Below are 18,189 nucleotides of genomic sequence, written 5' to 3'. Positions count from 1 at the left end.
TGTAAAATAATTGTTTTTAATTCAGACTCTGGTATTTCAAGGCTGTTCAAGTGCCAAAATTAAGTCAGGCTGAAAATGACAACTCCCTGATATTTACTGGTCAGTTTTAATTTTTTAGGCTCTTACAAACCATATGGTTATCAAACAAAATCATTCTCTAACACAAGGAAAAATGTCAGGTGGAGAAAAAACATGACCATTGGGATTGAGTCCTGCATCATTGGGCTCCTTGCTCAGTGGGGAGACTGCTTCTCCCTCTGCCTGCTGCTCCCCCTGCTTGTGTTTTCTCTCTCTCCCTAACAAATAAATAAATAAAATCTAAATAAATAAATAAAGTTTGTTTTAAAAAATGTTTATCTACAATCCTACAGTTAAGAAAAAACCCCTTGGGGCGCCTGGGTGGCTCAGTGGGTTAAAGCCTCTGCCTTCGGCCCGGGTCATGGTCTCAGGGTCCTGGGATCGAGCCCCGCATCGGGCTCTCTGCTCAGTGGGGAGCCTGCTTCCTCCTCTCCCTGCCTGCCTCTCTGACTACTTGTAATCTCTCTCTGTCAAATAAATAAATAAAATCTAAAAAAAAAAAAAAAAAAAAAAAAAAAAAAAAAAAAAAAAAAGAAAAAACCCCTTTAGGGAAGCCTGGGTGGCTTATTTGGTTAAGCATCTGCATTTGGCTCAGGTCATGATCCCAGTGTCCTGGGATTGAGCTTCACACTGGGCTCCTGGGGAGCCTGCTTCTCCCTCTCCCTCTGCCTCCCGATCCCCTTGCTTGTGCTGTATCAAAGGAATAAATAAAATCTTTCAAAAAAAAAAAGAAAGAAAGAAAACCCAATATAGTGTGTTCTCTTGGAATATGTGTTACTTTTAATGGGGGGAAGCACCCTTTGAAATTCACTTATTCTACCTCCAGAAAGGTTTTACATAGTAATTATGCAATCAATGTTAAATGCTGGGCTACTTCTGTCATTGTTACAGAATATGGTTGGATCAAAATCAATTTCAAATAGATCAGAGTTGAAATTATTAAAAATTTAAATAATTGAGCCATAAAAAACTAGAAGAAAAAACAATATTTATGAAATCCCTGGATGGGAAAAAAATTTTAAACCTTAAAAATGATAAATGAAATCAAAAGAAAGACATCGATTGTGCTGTCTATATAAAACTACTGTATATTAAAAAGAAAAAAAAATCAATCAGGGGAAAATATTTCATACATGGCCAGGAAGAAGAGGGGAAGAGTACTGAATCTGTTACAAGTCATTTAGAAAGCAAAGCTAGTCAAATAACTCATTCTATTGGCAAGGTTCCATGGAGATAGACAGTTTCATTACTGATGGGTGTACAAAGTAATATCCCTAGGTAGTATAACTTGGCAATATCCATCAAAATTACAGATTCAAGGGGCGCCTGGGTGGCTCAGTGGGTTAAGCATCTGCCTTCGGCTCAGGTCATGATCCCAGGGTCCTGGGATCGAGCCCCGCATCGGGCTCTCTGCTCTGCGGGGAGCCTGCTTCCCCCTCCTCATCTGCCTGCCTCTCTGCCCACTTGTGATCTCTCTCTCTGTGTCAAGTGAATGGATGAAATTAAAAAAAAAAAAAATTACAGATTCAATTACTCTTTGATCCATCAATCCTACTTCTGGGACTTACCCTACAGATATAGCTGTTCTTGAATGCAAAGACAGTTGCACAAGATTATTCACTGCAGTAGTATTTTTTGTATTTGCAAAGAATTAGACATTAACCAATATCCATCAATAGGAGACTATTTAAATATACTGTGCTGTGTCCATACAATGGAACCCATCCAAAAAGAATAAAGAACCTTTCTATGCACTTATCTGGAAGAACTCTACAATTATCCTATACTGTGAATAGTAAGAACACTACCTGTTGTGTAACAAAGAGACAATTACACATGATTAATCACATTCTTCAACACTTCTCAAATTAAGTCCAGTTTCCCACATTATCTACAAAGATGCTTTCTATAACATCATTTGTAATAGCAAAACACTAGAAACACTCTGCAAGTCCTATAATGGTTGAGTGGGAAGACAAATTATGATCTATACAACAAAATATTATTTAGCTACAAAAATGACATTTATAGGGGTTGCATGCATGGCTCAATTGGTTAAATGGCTGCCTTTGGCTCAGGTTGTGATCCCAGGGTCCTGGGATTGAGCCCCACTCGGGCTCCCTCCCCAGTAGGGAGTCTGCTTCTCCCTCTCCATCTGCCCCTCCCCGCCTGCTCATGCTCTCTCTCACTCTCTCTCTCTCAAATAAATAAATAATATCTTCAAGACAATGACATTTATAGTGAACCTAGAGTAACAGAAAATGCTAAGTAAAAAACTCACATACAATATTAATATGTAATATGCACACTAAAGAGAAGTCATGAGATTATCTAAATGTTCAATGCATATCTCAATATCAATTTTCAATATAAATTATGTTGAAAATATAACATTATATTTTCAATGATAATTCAGTATATAGTTTAGCCAGATTGCTTTCCCAAACTTCTGTCATTGAGCAAAATGGTACCTCAAGAGGAAGGCTAAGAAATGGGTGTGGAGAGAGAGATTCTTCAGGAATGAGGGATATTGGTATGTTAAGGCATTTCATGGAGAGAATTTATGGTGAGCAGCTAGTTGCAATCATAAAGATTCTGTTCTTAGGGATATGAGAAATAGGAGACAAGTACCAAAAATGGGGGAGGGGCAACAAAGAAACAACTTAGCACTTTGGTAAGTTGCTTAGGGTAAATGATGCTTTTCCCTAATCTCCAAGCTATATGATTGCCTTTCATATCTTGTCAAGACTCCCCTATCAACACCACCTCTTCTAGTTCTGTCTGGGAGAAGGAAAATACAGGAAAAGGCCAGGCAATAAACTAGTTTCACCTTATTTCATGTGGTATATACGACCAAAAGAGGCTTGATCTTTTATCTGTTATGCCTGGGTATGTGTGTGAATTAGCAAAAAATGATGTGTGATTTTTTTTTTAAGATTTTATTTATTTATTTGACAGACAGATCACAAGTAGGCATAGAGGCAGGCAGAGAGAGAAGGGAGGAAGCAGGCTCCCTGCTGAGCAGAGAGCCCGATGCTGGGCTGGATCCCAGGATGCTGGGATCATGACCTGAGCCGAAGGCAGCAGCTTTAACCCACTGAGCCACCCAGGCGCCCCAATGATGTGTGATTTTTGAAAGATGTAAAGATTATAGCATTATAACTGATCATAATCCTATTTACAAGAAAGCATGTGATTGTTGGGGGGTATAAAATAAAGGAAAAGGATACTTTTATTTTTTATTTTTTAAAGATTTTATTTATTTATTTGACAGACGGAGATCCCAAAGAAGCAGGCAGAGAGAGAAGGAAGCAGGCTCCCTGCTGAGCAGAGAGCCCGACGTGGGGCTCAATCCCAGGACCCTGGGATCATGACCTGAGCCGAAGGCAGAGGCTTTAACCCACTGAGCCACCCAGGTGCCCAGAAAAGGATACTTTTAAATACTCTTTAAAATTACCAGGATTCAAAGGGTGCCTGGGTGGCTCAGTCGTTAAGTGTCTGCCTTCGGCTCAGGTCATGATCCCAGGGTCCTGGGGTCAAGCCCTGCATCAGCCTCCTTGCTCACTGGGAAGCCTGTTTGTCCCTCTCTCTCTGCCTGACCCTCTGCCTGCCACTCTGCCTGCTTGTGCCCTCTATCTCCATCAAATAAATAACTAAAATCTTAAAAAAAAAATTCCAACTCCACTGCTAAACTTGTAATTCTGTGGAGGATAAGTCAAACTCTGATTGACTGATTGACTCATTCACTCATTCATTCATGTATTTAATTATTATTCAGTAAACTGGTACCATAAGTAAGGCACACAGCTAAATGTTGAGGATATAGCAGGACACATGATTGCTATGGAAGATAGAAAATTTTACTAAGTACTAATAACAAAGTGAGATAGTACTATAGGAGTAAAGAATATATACATCTGATCTAATCTAAAAGGGTTAAGGAAGGCTTCCTGAATGAAGTAACGTTAAGGTTAGACCTGAATCTGAATCCTAAATAGAAGTAGCTAAAGTGGAGGGGGGAGGAGTATTCTAGATAGGAGTAATAGCACTGAACAAAGGCTCGCAAGTCAGTATGGCATCTACATATAATTTGGATGAATTGAAAAGATTATATAATTGTTAACTACAGAGGCTGCTGTTATAGATGAGTCATAAAAGAAGCATAGCATCAAGGGAAAGTAAAATGGATCAATAATCACAAGGGAAAGTAGGATTATTTATTAATTTAAAATACTGACTATATGCCAGGCACTATTCTAGGCACTTCGGATGTATCAATGAAGAAAGGAAATAAAAGTCCTTGCTCTGATGAAGCTTATATTCTAATACAGGGCAAGAGATAACAGCAAACGTAATACATATTATATAGTAAATCAGCAGAGGATCAGTACAATGGTTAAGCTAGATTGGAGTATAGGTGGATGGGGGTATATTAAATAGAGTAATTAGGGATTGCCTCAGTGAGGAGGTGAAGGTGACTGGACAAAGCCTTGAGAGATGAGGGAGTACAGTTTGCAAATACTAAGAGGAAACACATCCCAGACGAGCAGAAAAGCCAGTACAAAAGCCCTAAGAAGGAATGTGACTGGTACATTCCAAGTCAGAAAGAAATTTGGTGTGGCAGACCAAACAAGCAAAGCATAAAGTAGTAGGAAAAAAGGTCAGAGAGGCAATGAGGGATGGAGGCAGAACTTACAGGATTTTGTAGGCCTGTCTGAGAATTTAGGGGAGGGTTGCTTGTTCATGTCATACTGCTCTAATATATATAAGATCAAGAACAAGAGGTAAGAGAGGAGGCTGGGAAAGATGGCAGAGTAGGGGCACCACTGTCCCATGTTTACAACTAGATTTCAATCACCTGAGTAAATAAACCTGAGAGCTATCTGAAGACAGGCAGAACAAACTCCACAACTAAATGCAGAAAAGAAGCCACATGGAAGAAGCTAGGAAGAATAGAAAACGCAGTTGGGAGCTGTCTGCAGGAAAGATGGAATGGTGGGCGCAGAGAAGGGAAAGCAACATGGAGCCCACATGGGGAAAATGAATCCCCATAATATCTGGCCTTGAAAACTGGAGGGGCTGAATTCCATGAGTTTGTATAACCAGTGAGACTTGGAGCCTGGAACTTTAGAAGTCGGTTGACTCAGCATTGGGCAAATGGGTAGAGGAATGATAGCTGGGCCCCCACCCTTAAAGAGACAAGGGCTGGCAGAGAGGCGACAAAGAAGCGACAGTTTGCACAATGGGAAGGATATCTGTTTATACTGACTTTGGAGTGTGTTGAGGACTTCTCTGGAAATGAAGGAGTTGGTAGGTGCCATTTTCCTCCCCTCCCTGCAAACACAGAGCCATTTGTGGGAGATGGTGCTATGTAGATACTTGCTGCCTAAGCTGCTAGCAATGCAACCACCCATAAGTTCTCCTGGAACACTTGCCCAGTCCACGGCTGCTGGCTTCAGCCCTGGGTTCAGCAAATTTTGCCTCCACACTTCAGGAGATCCAGTCTAGGACTAGCAGCTCAGAACAAATCTGCTAACCCCGCTGTCCTGCCTCCAAGCCCTTCTGCAGTCATGTGCCCTCAGAACGAGCCTTCGTGGGTCTCACTAACATCACAGAGAGCAAGTGCAGCCCACAACAGGCAGAGATTCAGTGTAGATGTCTAGACTGAAAGGAAAAGCGACTCGGACACAAAAGTAGGATGCAAGTGACACACACAGGTGAAGTATTATAACTGATTCTGATAAACAGCAGACACTGCACTGCAGGGCACTACAGTACCTCATCTTCATAAAGCCACTACTTTGAAGAGCAGATGATGTAGCTAACTTTCCTAACACAGAGAGACAGACAGAGAGGTAGAAAAATAAGGAGACAGAAAAACATGTCCCAAATGAAAGAATAAGATAAAATCATAGCAAGAGATTTAAGTGAAACAGAAATAAGTAATGGGCTTGATAAAGAATTTAAAGTAATAATCACAGATACTGGACTTCAGAAATACGTGGAGAACATTAGTGAGATCCTTGACAAAGAGATAAAAACTAACATATCAGAAATGAAAAACTCAATAAATGAAATTAAAAAAATAATAGGTGAAATAAATAGTAGGTTATAGGAAGCAGAGAAAGGTATCAGTGTCCTGGAGGACAGAGTAATGGAAAGCAATCAAGCTGAAAAGGTGAGAGACAAACGAATACTGTATAATGAGAATAGACGTAGAGAACTCAGTGACTCCATCAAGCATAATAATATTCACATTATAGAGATCCCAAAAGAGAGGGAGGCAGAAATGTATTTGAAGAAATAAGAGCTGAAAACTTCCTGAATCTAGGAAGGGAAACACAGATCCAGATTCAGGAGGCACAAAGATTCTCCCAATAAATTCATCCCAAGGAGGTCCATACCAAGACACACAGTAATTAAAATTGCAAAAAACAAAAACAGTGATAAAGAATGTTACAGTTTGCAAGGGAAAAGATGACTGTTGAATACAAAGAAAATCTTATAAGACTAGCAGCTCACTTTTCAGCAGAAACTTTCCAGTCCAGAAGAGTGTGGCATGATGTATTCAAAGTGCTAAAAGGGAAAAAGCTCTATCCAGCAAGGTTATCATTCAGAATAGAAGGGGAGATAAAGAATTTCTGAGACAAACAAAAGTTAAAAGAATTCATGACCACTAAACCACTCCTATGAGAATGTTAAGGGGGACTCTGTGAATGGAAAACATAAACCATAAGAGTAAAACAAAAAAACCAGGAAGCACAAATACAAAAAAAAAAAAAAAAAGTATATCTGTAAAAATCAGTCCAGAGAAGCACAAAATAAAAGGATGTAAAGTATGATACCAAATATCTCAGAGGTGGAGGGGAGAGGAGTAAAGGATGAGTTCACAATTAAGCAACCATCAGCTTAATATAGACCACTATAAGCAAAAGGTGTTATATATAAACCTAATGGTAACACAAATAAAAAAACAGTTATATGCAAAAAATGTAAAGTAAGGAATCCAAGTATATCACCAAAGAAAACCAGCAAACCATGAAAGAGCAAGAGAAGAAAGGTCAGAGAAAAACTGCAAAAAAACAATGACAAAACAAGTAACAAAATAACTATAATCATTACATATATATCAATAGTTACTTTGAATGTCACTGGACTAAATGTTCCAATCAAAAGACATATGGTATCAGAAAGGATTAAAAAAAACAAGACCCATCTATATGCTGTCTATAATTTCTGCATGTGGAGACTGAGCCTAGCTTTGCATGAGAAAAGAAATTGGTATGCAAATGTATGGAGAGTCCTGTTCAAATAGGAGGGCTAAATCTGCATGCATTTCTTCTTCAATTTTCATTTGTTTGGAAGCATGGGAAAAACAATTTCCCCAGACAGAAGGATTTTGAAGGTTTGTATGCTGGTCTTTGAAAAAATAAATTTGAAGAAGGCAAGAGAGTTTACAGTCACGGGAAAAGGCATACTCTGGGGTCAAGGACAGGGAAGAAATACATTTTTTTTTCTAAAGCCGAGAGTAGTTTCATAGTTTAAGTAAAATATTAAATGATGTGGCACAAAAAATATTAAGTTCTATAAATGCCTAATCATCACTCATAATTTAGTCTGTGATAATTTAGTCTTCTAAAAGAACTTTCCGAGTTAAAGTCATTTTTCTCTTTTTCCCTAAACAAAATAACTTGTCAGAGTATTTCTCTAGATTCTACCTGCAAGTGCTCATTAGCCCTTGATGCTCTCTGGGGTGAATTTTTTTGGTTTGGCCATTGGTTCCTCAGCTGCAGGCACTTTCTTGTTCTTTTCATCTAAGTAGAAACTTTGAAAGATACGTAGTTTTTGAAACAAGATAGAATTCTTTCAAATTTGTATGCTAAGACACTTTAGAACTTGAATTTGACTTCACAGCATGGTTATACAAAAAATAAAAGATCAAGTGCTCACAAGGTTAAATTTCAGGAAAGCTCTCTTGGATGCAAGACAAAGGCGGGGTATAAAACGAAAACAAAAGTAGCCTGAGTTAAAGAGGTCATTTGAATTTACTCTCCACTCAAGACTGCTCCTCTCTGCACGCTGAAACAGGTTGGTTTTTTCACTTTCTCATTCTAATTGGGATAAGATTGTTTTTTAAAGCCCAAAGACTTTATATACTTATCTATGTAAAGGAAGTGTTGATGCACAAAAGTCTAAATGTTAACATATGCAAAAAGAGCTATTTGAAAACAGCTATATACTTTTATCTTAAAACAAAAATCTGAATATGGCAAGAAGAAAACATATTATTTCTGGCATTATGTTAATACCATTACTTGCCTATAAAACTTTGTTAATGAGAAAATAGGTTGTGTTATACTATTTTTTCTGTTTTATTTTACAAATGCTATTTTTGTTCTTGTAATAATTATAAAGACATCTAAAATGTGTTCCTGTATGTCTGACAGAGGATCAGTTCCTGCAAATAATTTCCATTCCTGTCCTATTTACTCACATTTTTTAGTAAGATTCTTATTTAAAAATATACTTCCTTAATGTCTTATATTATTTGTGCATATTATTTCTTATCATCAGGTTCAAGATTTGTGATGAATGGGAAAGAAAGAACAAAGTTCATACTGTGTTAATAATTAACACATAAGAAAATGATGACCAGAATGGTCTTCCAGATTGGAACTTTTCAAATTAACTTAAGGGTAAAAATAGTCATTTTAAATTGTTGGCACCTGGTTTTTACATAATGAAAGCAGTTCTTCTATGTGGTATATTTCCTTGAGGGCCTTCTCTGCTTTACTCATCCAAACAAGGTTAGTAAGAATAAGAATATTCTTTTGGAAATGTACCATAAGTTGGTACAATGTTTTAAAAATAATATTTTCATTAATGATTCTATAAGAATATTAGAGCTTTTTCCAAGGACAAAAATAACCAAAGGGAGACAGAAAGGCTAAGGAAAAGGCAAATAAAACTCAGCAGTAAAATAAAAACACCGAATGTCATTTTTATATATATTTTAAAACTTGTGAATTCTGGGGACGCCTGGGTGGCTCGGACAGTTAAGCATCCGCCTTCAGCTCAGGTCATGATACCAGCGTCCTGGGATCCAACCCCGCATTGGGCTCCTTGCTCATCTGGGAGCCTGCTTCTCCCTTTCCCTCTGCCTGATGCTCCCCCTGCCTGTACTCTCTCTCTCTCTGTCAAATAAATAAATAAAATCTTAAAAACAAACAAACAAACAAAAAAAAACAAAAAAAACATGAATTCTCTGTGAGCTTATTTTACTTCTATAAGGTGTTAATAACCAATATAGTAAAATAACTAATGATGAGGCAAGATGATTCCTGCCATACCATCTATATATTCTAGACTAATAGCTTTATATCTGCTTGTAAATCCTTTAGTTTGACAAATATTTACTGAGCACCTATTGTATACCAGCCACTCTACAATGTAGTCACTACAAATGTAAATCCAACAGATCATACTCTTAGGGAACTAAGAAACACATTTTTTCACATAATGGGGTCAGTTCTCTGAGAATGAACGTAGGTATGTATGTAGATATAACTACTGGATCAGGAAAATCTTCTGGAGGTGACATCCAAGTTAACTGAGGAGGAATTGGCTCTTTAAGGGAAGGGCAGGAAATAGTCTATCAGATGAAGGAACAGAATGAGTAATGGTGCAGACATGTGCTGCAGCATGGTGTGTGCCAGCAAACTGCTTGCAGATGAGTACTATGACTATCTGGGGTGTAGAGAGATATAGCACAGTGTAGGGTGCATTATAGAGAGATGTAGCAGGAACCATGGGTCTTTTTTTTTTTTTTTTTTAAGATTTTGTTTATTTATTTGACAGAGAGAGACAGATCACAAGTAGACAGAGAGGCAGGCAGAGAGAGAGGGGGAAGCAGGCTCCCTGCCAAGCAGAGAGCCCGATGCGGGGCTCGATCCCAGGACCCTGAGACCATGACCTGAGCCGAAGGCAGAGGCTTAACCCACTGAGCCACCCAGGCGCCCCACCATGGGTCATTTTTATATACATTTAAAAACTTGTGAATTCTGGGACAAGTTAAGCGTCTGCTTAACATTATGGAGGGAGCCATGGGCATCATGCTAAGTATGTATCATTAGCTCGGATTGTATCTTTCAGGTGGAGAAATGTGTCTTTCAGGCGAGGAGCTTAGCAGAAGAGTGACAGATTGACATTGCAGAGATAGAGAACTCTGGTGGCAATAAGAAAAATGATTTTGACAAAGAGGTCGTAAGAAGGAAAAAGAATAGGAGATACCAGTTGGGAAGATACTGTAATAGGCTAGGTAAGAAACAATGGCGGTCGAATGGTGCAGATGTGTCAAAGAGGGCAAATTAAAAGAGATAGATTCACAATCTATTTGTAAGGTAAAATCAGAAACTAGGGCTGACTGAAAATTAGGGATGAATGTGACAGAAGTCAAGGACAGTGTAGGTTTAAGACTCAGGTAACTGGTGGAATAATGCTACTGAATGGTAGCATACTTTCAGGATGTGTGACAGCTTTTCAAGGGAAGCTAACTAGAGGAAACTTTGTTTTTTAAAGGTAAGCCAGCGAAATTAAGTATAAACACTGAGCTAATTTATTTAACTTATTTTAAAATAAATTCATTTTAAAATATGTTTATAAATAAGAAAAATATATTTATTTTAGCTGAATAAAGTATTTGCTTATTTAATTCACTGCCAATATCCTGCATAAGAATCACAAAGTTGTGTCTATAAAAAATATAACATTTCTTTTTCTTTTGTTGAAATCTGACTAAATTTTCATATTTTAAAAACTATATAAAAGTCATTACTTTGATTTAGGGTTTAATGATTAAGAAAATTCCACAGCGTATTATTTTTATCTTTCTTGTGTAAATTCCAGCTCCTGCACACAGACTTGTAAAAACAAAAGATGAAGAACTAATCTTGGGGATGCATGGGTGGCTCAGTTGTCAAGCATCTGCCTTTGGCTCAGGTCATGATCCCAGGGTCCTGGGGATCAAGCCCCATCTCGGGCTCCTGCTCAGTGGGAAGCTTGCTGCTCCCTCTCCCATTCCCCCTGCTTGTGCCCCCTCTCTCACTGTGACTGTCTCTGTCAAATATATTAAATAAAATCTTTAAGAAAAAAAAAAGAACTAATCAACTAATCTTGGGGCTATACTCCAATGTGGCTTCCACTGAAGAATTTCAAATTTCAAAAAGCGGCAGATTCAGCCTCACCTATGTGATAGCAAAAATCTACTCTCTAGTAAAAGAACAAAACTTACACTACTTTAAAAAGTGTTTCCTTTTAAACAATATTAAAATGAATATTCTGTATTCTTTTTGACATTTAGATTGGAGCCATGACTTTAGAACACAACCAGTCAACAGATTACTACTATGAGGAAAATGAAATGAATGGCACTCATGACTACAGTCAGTATGAAGTGATCTGTATAAAAGAGGAAGTCAGAAAATTTGCAAAAGTTTTCTTGCCCGCCTTCTTCACAATAGCTTTCATCATTGGAATTGCAGGCAATTCCATAGTGGTGGCAATTTATGCCTATTACAAGAAGCAGAGAACCAAAACAGATGTGTACATCCTGAACTTGGCAGTGGCAGATTTACTCCTTCTATTCACTCTGCCTTTTTGGGCAGTTAATGCAGTTCATGGATGGGTTTTAGGGAGAATCATGTGCAAAGTCACTTCAGCCTTGTATACAGTCAACTTTGTCTCTGGAATGCAGTTTCTGGCTTGTATCAGCATAGACAGATACTGGGCTGTAACTAAAGCCCCACGTCAATCAGGAGTGGGGAAACCATGCTGGCTTATCTGTTTCTGTGTCTGGATGGCTGCCATCTTGCTGAGTATACCTCAGCTGGTTTTTTATACAGTAAATCACAAGGCTAGGTGCATTCCCATCTTTCCATATCACTTAGGAACATCAGTGAAAGCATCAATTCAAATGTTGGAAATCTGCATTGGATTTGTAATACCCTTTCTTATTATGGGAGTGTGCTACTTTGTCACAGCAAGGACACTCATCAGGATGCCCAACATTAAAAAATCTCGTCCCCTCAAAGTTCTGCTCACAGTGGTTATAGTTTTTATTGTCACTCAGCTGCCTTATAACATTGTCCGGTTCTGCCAAGTCATAGACATCATCTACTCTCTGATCACCGACTGCGACATGAGCAAACGCATGGATGTTGCCATCCAAATCACAGAGAGCATTGCACTCTTTCATAGCTGCCTCAACCCAATCCTGTATGTTTTCATGGGAGCCTCTTTCAAAAACTACATTATGAAAGTTGCTAAGAAATATGGGTCCTGGAGAAGACGAAGACAAAATGCGGAGGAGATTCCTTTCGATTCAGAAGATCCTACAGAGCCAACCAGTACTTTCAGCATTTAAATGTAAAACTGCTGCCTCTTGCTTCGATACACATGAATGATGCTTCTTCCTCAGATAAAACATCTGCTTTATTCTGAAACTTAAATCTCAAACACCGTGGTGCCAACTTACAGCAATCAAGAGGTGGGGGGAAGATGGGGAGAGTATAGCAACCAGGAAGAGGAGGAAATGACATAATAAATGCAGAAAACATGAACTTAAAGTTAACAATATAGGAAAATAGTATTAACAGGCATAAATAATAAAAACACTATGCTATGAATTAGGCCATCTGAAACAGATTAATAAAAAGGCTTATATTAAGGGGCATTTCTAATTATTTTAAAAGATCTAAATTTTAATGTAAGAATTATTTCACTGCATAATTTCAGTATTTGAATAACTATACAACAAAATGTAATCCTTTTTTCCTGTTTCTTAGTTTGTAAGTGATTTCCTAAGACCCCAGAAATAACAATTTAACAATAAAAATATTACATAAAAAGCTTTACTGGCCCTTTTAATACATCCCTGGTAAACTTTTTTTTTTTCTTTTTATCCCTGGTGAATTTCTGAACATGTGCTTCCATGATGTTAATTTTCTTTAGTAATAAACTGGTTATCCCATTAGATTTACCTGTATACTCTAGAAGCAATCTTTAAGTAATCATATTTACCTAGATTCCAATTTTGTGAGTTCCTAAAGGGCTTATCCATTTATGTGCGTCTATTACTGAGGGCTGACTAAACAATACATTTTCTTACATACAGATTCTTATTTTTTTTGCTTAAGCACTTACATTTTTTTTTTTTTTTTTTTTTTTTAAAGATTTTATTTATTTACTTGACAGACAGATTACAAGTAGGCAGAGAGGCAGGTAGAGAGAGAAGGGAGGAAGCAGGCTCCCTGCTGAGCAGAGAGCCCGATGCGGGACTCGATCCCAGGACGCTGGGATCATGACCTGAGCCGAAGGCAGCGGCTTTAACCCACTGAGCCACCCAGGCGCCCAAGCACTTACATTTTTAAGCAATAAAATTATGTGACACAATAGATGATTTTTAACAACATGTATATCTTATCTCTTTAAATACAATTATTTATAAATTATAGTTCATTTAATATGTCCTTACTGAGGGGTGCCTGGGTGGCTCAGTGGGTTAAGCCTCTGTTTTCAGCTCAGGTCATGATCTCAGGGTCCTGGGATCAAGACCCGCATTGGGCTCTCTGCTTGGCAGGGAGCCTGCTTCCTCCTCCCCCTCTGCCTGCCTCTCTGCCTACTTGAGATCTGTCAAATAAATAAATAAAATCTTTTAAAAAAATATGTCCCTGCTGAAATTTAATTTTGAAAGAAATTACAGTGATCAATAGTGTACACTAATACAAATTTTCTCTCTCACGGACTATAGAAAACTGTGAACTGTAAAACTGTAGGGAAAAAAAAAGACATGTTTTCTGCTCTTAAAATAAATATCACCTAGTCAAGATATGTTATCTTAAAATTACTTTTTGGGGGGCACCTGTGTGGGACTGTTGGTTCAGCCTCTGGCTCTTGGTTTTGGCTCAGGTAGTGATCTTGGGGTTGTTAAGATCAATCTCTAGGTTGGGCTCTGCACTCAGCATGAAGTCTGCTTAGAGTTTCTCTCTCCCTCTGCCCGTGCCTCTGTCCTATCCCCACCCCTGCACTCTCTCCCTCTTGCCAAAATAAGTATTTTTTAAAAATTACTTTTTTTTAATCAAGTATTTCTAAATTTGAATATGCCTTCAAAGCCAGAATTTAAAGAACAGTGATCATGAAACTAATAATTATGTATCATATTCTAGCACAGCACCTGGGACAAAGGATGGATCCGAATACTCACCACTGCTCCACCATTTCTTGCCATTAATTACATAGCTATCTCCATCTCGTTGGATGCTACATTCAATATTTGTGGCATCACTTGAAGCTACACTGGGCTCTATAAATAAGCAAAGGTTGAATTTACAGGCAGGCAGACATACCAGTTTTAGATAAGGAAATGTGAACTCTTTGAGGATAGAGACATGTTCCTATCCTTCCCCCCTTCCACTTTAGTTCTCCTATAACCTACATATAGTAGGTACTCAGTAAATGTGCACTGGAAGAATGAATGAATGAATTTTGAACACTGGCGATCAGCAATCTGAATTGTGTTCTTAGCTTCCTCACTGATGCATGATTCAAGATAACTCACTCAATCCTTTCTCCAATTATCAAAAGTAGATTAAGTATACTGTTGTTTATTGTCCACAATGGAAATCTACTAAATACTAAATATTTGCAAGCCAGATTTCCCCACCATGTAGTTTACTATCTTAGACAATTTCCAACCCTGACTTGCAAATCCCATCAGGAATGCTTTCACTGACTTATTTTGCATTCTGTAAAGACTGATCAACACAATTTCTTCAAAAAGTTTTCCATGCAACACCCTTACACAACTGCTTTACTGTATGGCGTTTCAAAATGTACAGGCTAGCCCTCATTTGTAGTCATCTGCACTTGCTAATATGCTGCTCTCTTAAATGGGTCCTTCAGATATTTTGTGCATTCTATTTCTAAAATTAGAGACCCACGGGGTTCCTTTAGAAAGGGAGCTGTGTACTTATTTTGTAACCTCCAATTAGTGGTTTGAAGATAACGTGTCACTGCAGATGTTCAATAAATGCCTCTCACCGATTTTAAACGGAGATCAGTTTTCCTATTACAAATACTTACAATGTTATAGAAGACTTTTAAGTCTGGCTAAAATTATGGCCCAATGACATTTAGTTTAATTCTAAGCTCAACTACATAATGATGACTTTTTCCTTTGAAAAATTCTTACCTGCTGTTTCCTATGTACAAATGGTACCAAACCCATTTTTAACATACTCCTAATTTTACTTCCCCACATTATCATAATTTGAACTATGTGATCAGCCCTGGTGAATGGTCTATTTTTCTAGGTTCATGGCAAAGTTAAATATTTTTTAACTATCAGTAAAAATTATTACAAAGACAAATATTTTATACATAAGGGCAAAAAAGTTATTAAATATACATACACGGCAATTTTAGAAATGCAAGTCAAAAGATTATGAAGTTAGGTTCACTCTGCTGCTAAATGCTTAAAGTAGACTATCAGAAAACATCACTGGGTATCCTCCCAAAGGGGAGGACAATTTGATTCTGCACATTTAAAAATGCCAAAATTCAAAACCGGGCTCAAAACAAGCACATGCTCATCTCTGTCCACGGGCAAATTTGCCTGAAACACAGAGCCACTCTTTCATTTTAGCTTATCCATAATAACTCCAGGATGACTGACTGCACAAGGGGAGAACCATGATTTGCTTTTACCTGTCATACAGAAGCAAGAGGCAATGTTCCCTTGAAGAAGAGGCTCAAGCCACTGCTGCTTCTGCTCTTCACTTCCATATAGGTGGAGGACCTCCATGTTCCCTGTGTCTGTATGTAATAAAAAAAGCCACATTTCTTTGGCGTTTAAAAATTTTCCAATATGAAATCCAAACTTTATGTTGGAATTATATACATGTATCTTTTTAAAGTAAACATTTTCTTACAAAAGTATTTTGAAACATAATAGTAAATATAATTTATAATGAAGGTATGCCATAAATAATTCTTATAATTATATGGCATTTGGTGCATATTTATTCAATTTGTGTTGAGTTATGACACTTGTCCACTTCATCCCAATAAAACATGGCTTTAATGAGGTCTGACTCATTTAGGACTAAGGAAAACAATTCATTGTCTTAATCTTTCCCTGCTTTCTTGCAAATATGCTTTGCTAGGAGTGACTGCAATGCTCCTGGAGAACAATTATCATTCCATGCTCTACTGAGACTCCATTGCTGAGACTCCTGTTCCTCAAACACTGTGCTCTCTAACTTTCACCTGTTTGCCTGTGCCAAACCTTCTCTCAAGTCCAATTCTACCCATCATTTCTAAGTAAATTCCTGCTTTTGAGCCACTTCCACCGTGAAGAATCTCTGATTACACAGTCAGAAATATCTCCTTCCTCTGAACTCACAGAGTAATTATTGTCTCTTTACCTCTACCATTGTTCTTACTATTGTGCACCCCCTCCCATCTAGAAAAGTACTAGGTGGTATCTCAAGAATGCTAAACACAGAATCCCCGATAGAAAATGACAGCAGATAACTTCAAAGACCCTTTTCAACCCTCAGAGGGCATTGTTCAGTAACTGATACGCTATTATCACTCTCATATAAAAAAGAATGCTTTATACCTGCCATGGAGCAAAACACTCTAGGGGCTTTTCTCCGATATTTGTTCCTATCAGACTTCTAAAAAAATACTATTTAAAACCTTTCCCTTGAAAACTGATTACTCACAAATTTATTTTTATTTTTTAAAGAATTTATTTGTTTATTTATCAGAGAGAGAGAACGAGAGAGAGCAAGTGCACAAGCAGGGTGAGCAGCAGGCAGAGGGAGAAGCAGGCTCCTCACTGAGCAAGGAGTCCGATGCAGGATTTGATCCCAGGCCTCTGGGATCATGACCTGAGCTGAAGGCAGATGCTCAACCAACTGAGCCACCCAGGCATCTCACTCATAAGATTTTTCGAAAAAGATTTATTTATTTTATTTTAGAGAGAGGGTGAGAGACTGTGTGGTGGGGGGACAGAGGGAAAGGGAGAGAGAGAATCTCAAGCAGACTCCTCGCTGAGCAGGGAGCCTAACACAGGGCTTGATCCCACAACCCTGAGATCATGACCTCAGCTGGAATCAAGACTCAGACACTAAACAGAATGAACCAACTAGGTGCCCCAATTATTCATAAGATTTTCAAGAAGTTTTCAATATCACCTTTAAACATGACTTGAAGGACAGTCACTGAAATGCCTATGAAAATGGAGTTAAATTCAAGTTAAGTCTCTCAAAATGTGTTTGCAGTCTGTCCAGACACTACCAACAGAGCCAAAGTTATATTAAAATGCACAAAATTCCTAATAGATTAACATTAGTTTAAAATTCTTTTTGACTGAGGGAAAAAATGAGTCTTGAGTTATAATTAATGAAGCTCACTGTTTTCTTTGCTTATTTTAAATTCACTGTTTCTTGTTATAGTTCAAATGAGGTAAATATTGACTAAAATCTTTCAAAAATTGTCAGTTTGTTCTGAGAAGCTGGCAAAACGAAGCTATCATTTATGGGTTGGGAAAAAGCCTGGATAAATTAGTTCTACAAAAAAATTACCCTCCCCCAAATCAGCCCATAGGCCCTCCAAATTTTCTAGTATAGCTATAGAATTAAAATTGCTATTTTCAACATTCTAATATACAATATTGTATATTTTGTGAAGGGCAAAAAAAATAAATAAATAAAACAAAAGACAAATTGGAAGACTACATATGTTTTCCCTAAGCTTTTAGAACTATTTGGAAAGCTTGAGTAGAAATTCATCTTTTATACTTAAGAAACCTCCCAAAGTATTTAATTAACATCTGTTATATTCCCTTCTTTTTCTGCTTTGGAAATGCTCCGAAACACAATGTCCTAAGGTCTTCATGAAGATATCTCCACTACAAAGAGAAAACGCCTAGTTTTCTACTTATGGTTTTATACATCCTTGTTTGCTAAGGAGAGTTGCTAATCATACTCTGGCCAAAGAAAATGTATTTTCCTGGCCAATTTTTAAATTTCAGCAGTTTGGTGATAT

General features: G+C 37.7%; 2 protein-coding genes across 2 annotated transcripts in view; one reads left to right on the top strand and one right to left on the bottom strand.

The window, feature by feature from the left end:
- The window catches only part of ACAD11 (acyl-CoA dehydrogenase family member 11), a gene marked incomplete at its 5' end in the record, with an annotated part of 87,619 nt that overhangs the window by 29,802 nt on the left and 39,628 nt on the right, over positions 1 to 18,189 (bottom strand). The window contains 2 exons of the mRNA XM_080827160.1: positions 14,339 to 14,437; positions 15,841 to 15,948. Of these exons, the coding sequence (XP_080683286.1) occupies positions 14,339 to 14,437; positions 15,841 to 15,948 (207 nt within the window). The remainder of the gene's footprint in view (positions 1 to 14,338; positions 14,438 to 15,840; positions 15,949 to 18,189) is intronic.
- ACKR4 (atypical chemokine receptor 4) lies at positions 8,110 to 12,978 on the top strand. Its single transcript, XM_080827207.1, has 2 exons — positions 8,110 to 8,166; positions 11,438 to 12,978. Exon 2 carries the CDS (start codon positions 11,447 to 11,449, stop codon positions 12,497 to 12,499), a length of 1,053 nt encoding a protein of 350 aa, XP_080683333.1. The 5' UTR covers positions 8,110 to 8,166; positions 11,438 to 11,446; the 3' UTR covers positions 12,500 to 12,978.

The sequence above is a fragment of the Martes martes genome (genome assembly GCF_963455335.1).
Source record: "Martes martes genome assembly, chromosome: 1".
Taxonomy (NCBI): domain Eukaryota; kingdom Metazoa; phylum Chordata; class Mammalia; order Carnivora; family Mustelidae; genus Martes; species Martes martes.
Note: the sequence above shows the minus strand (reverse complement) of the source record. Positions and strands in the feature narration are given on the sequence as shown.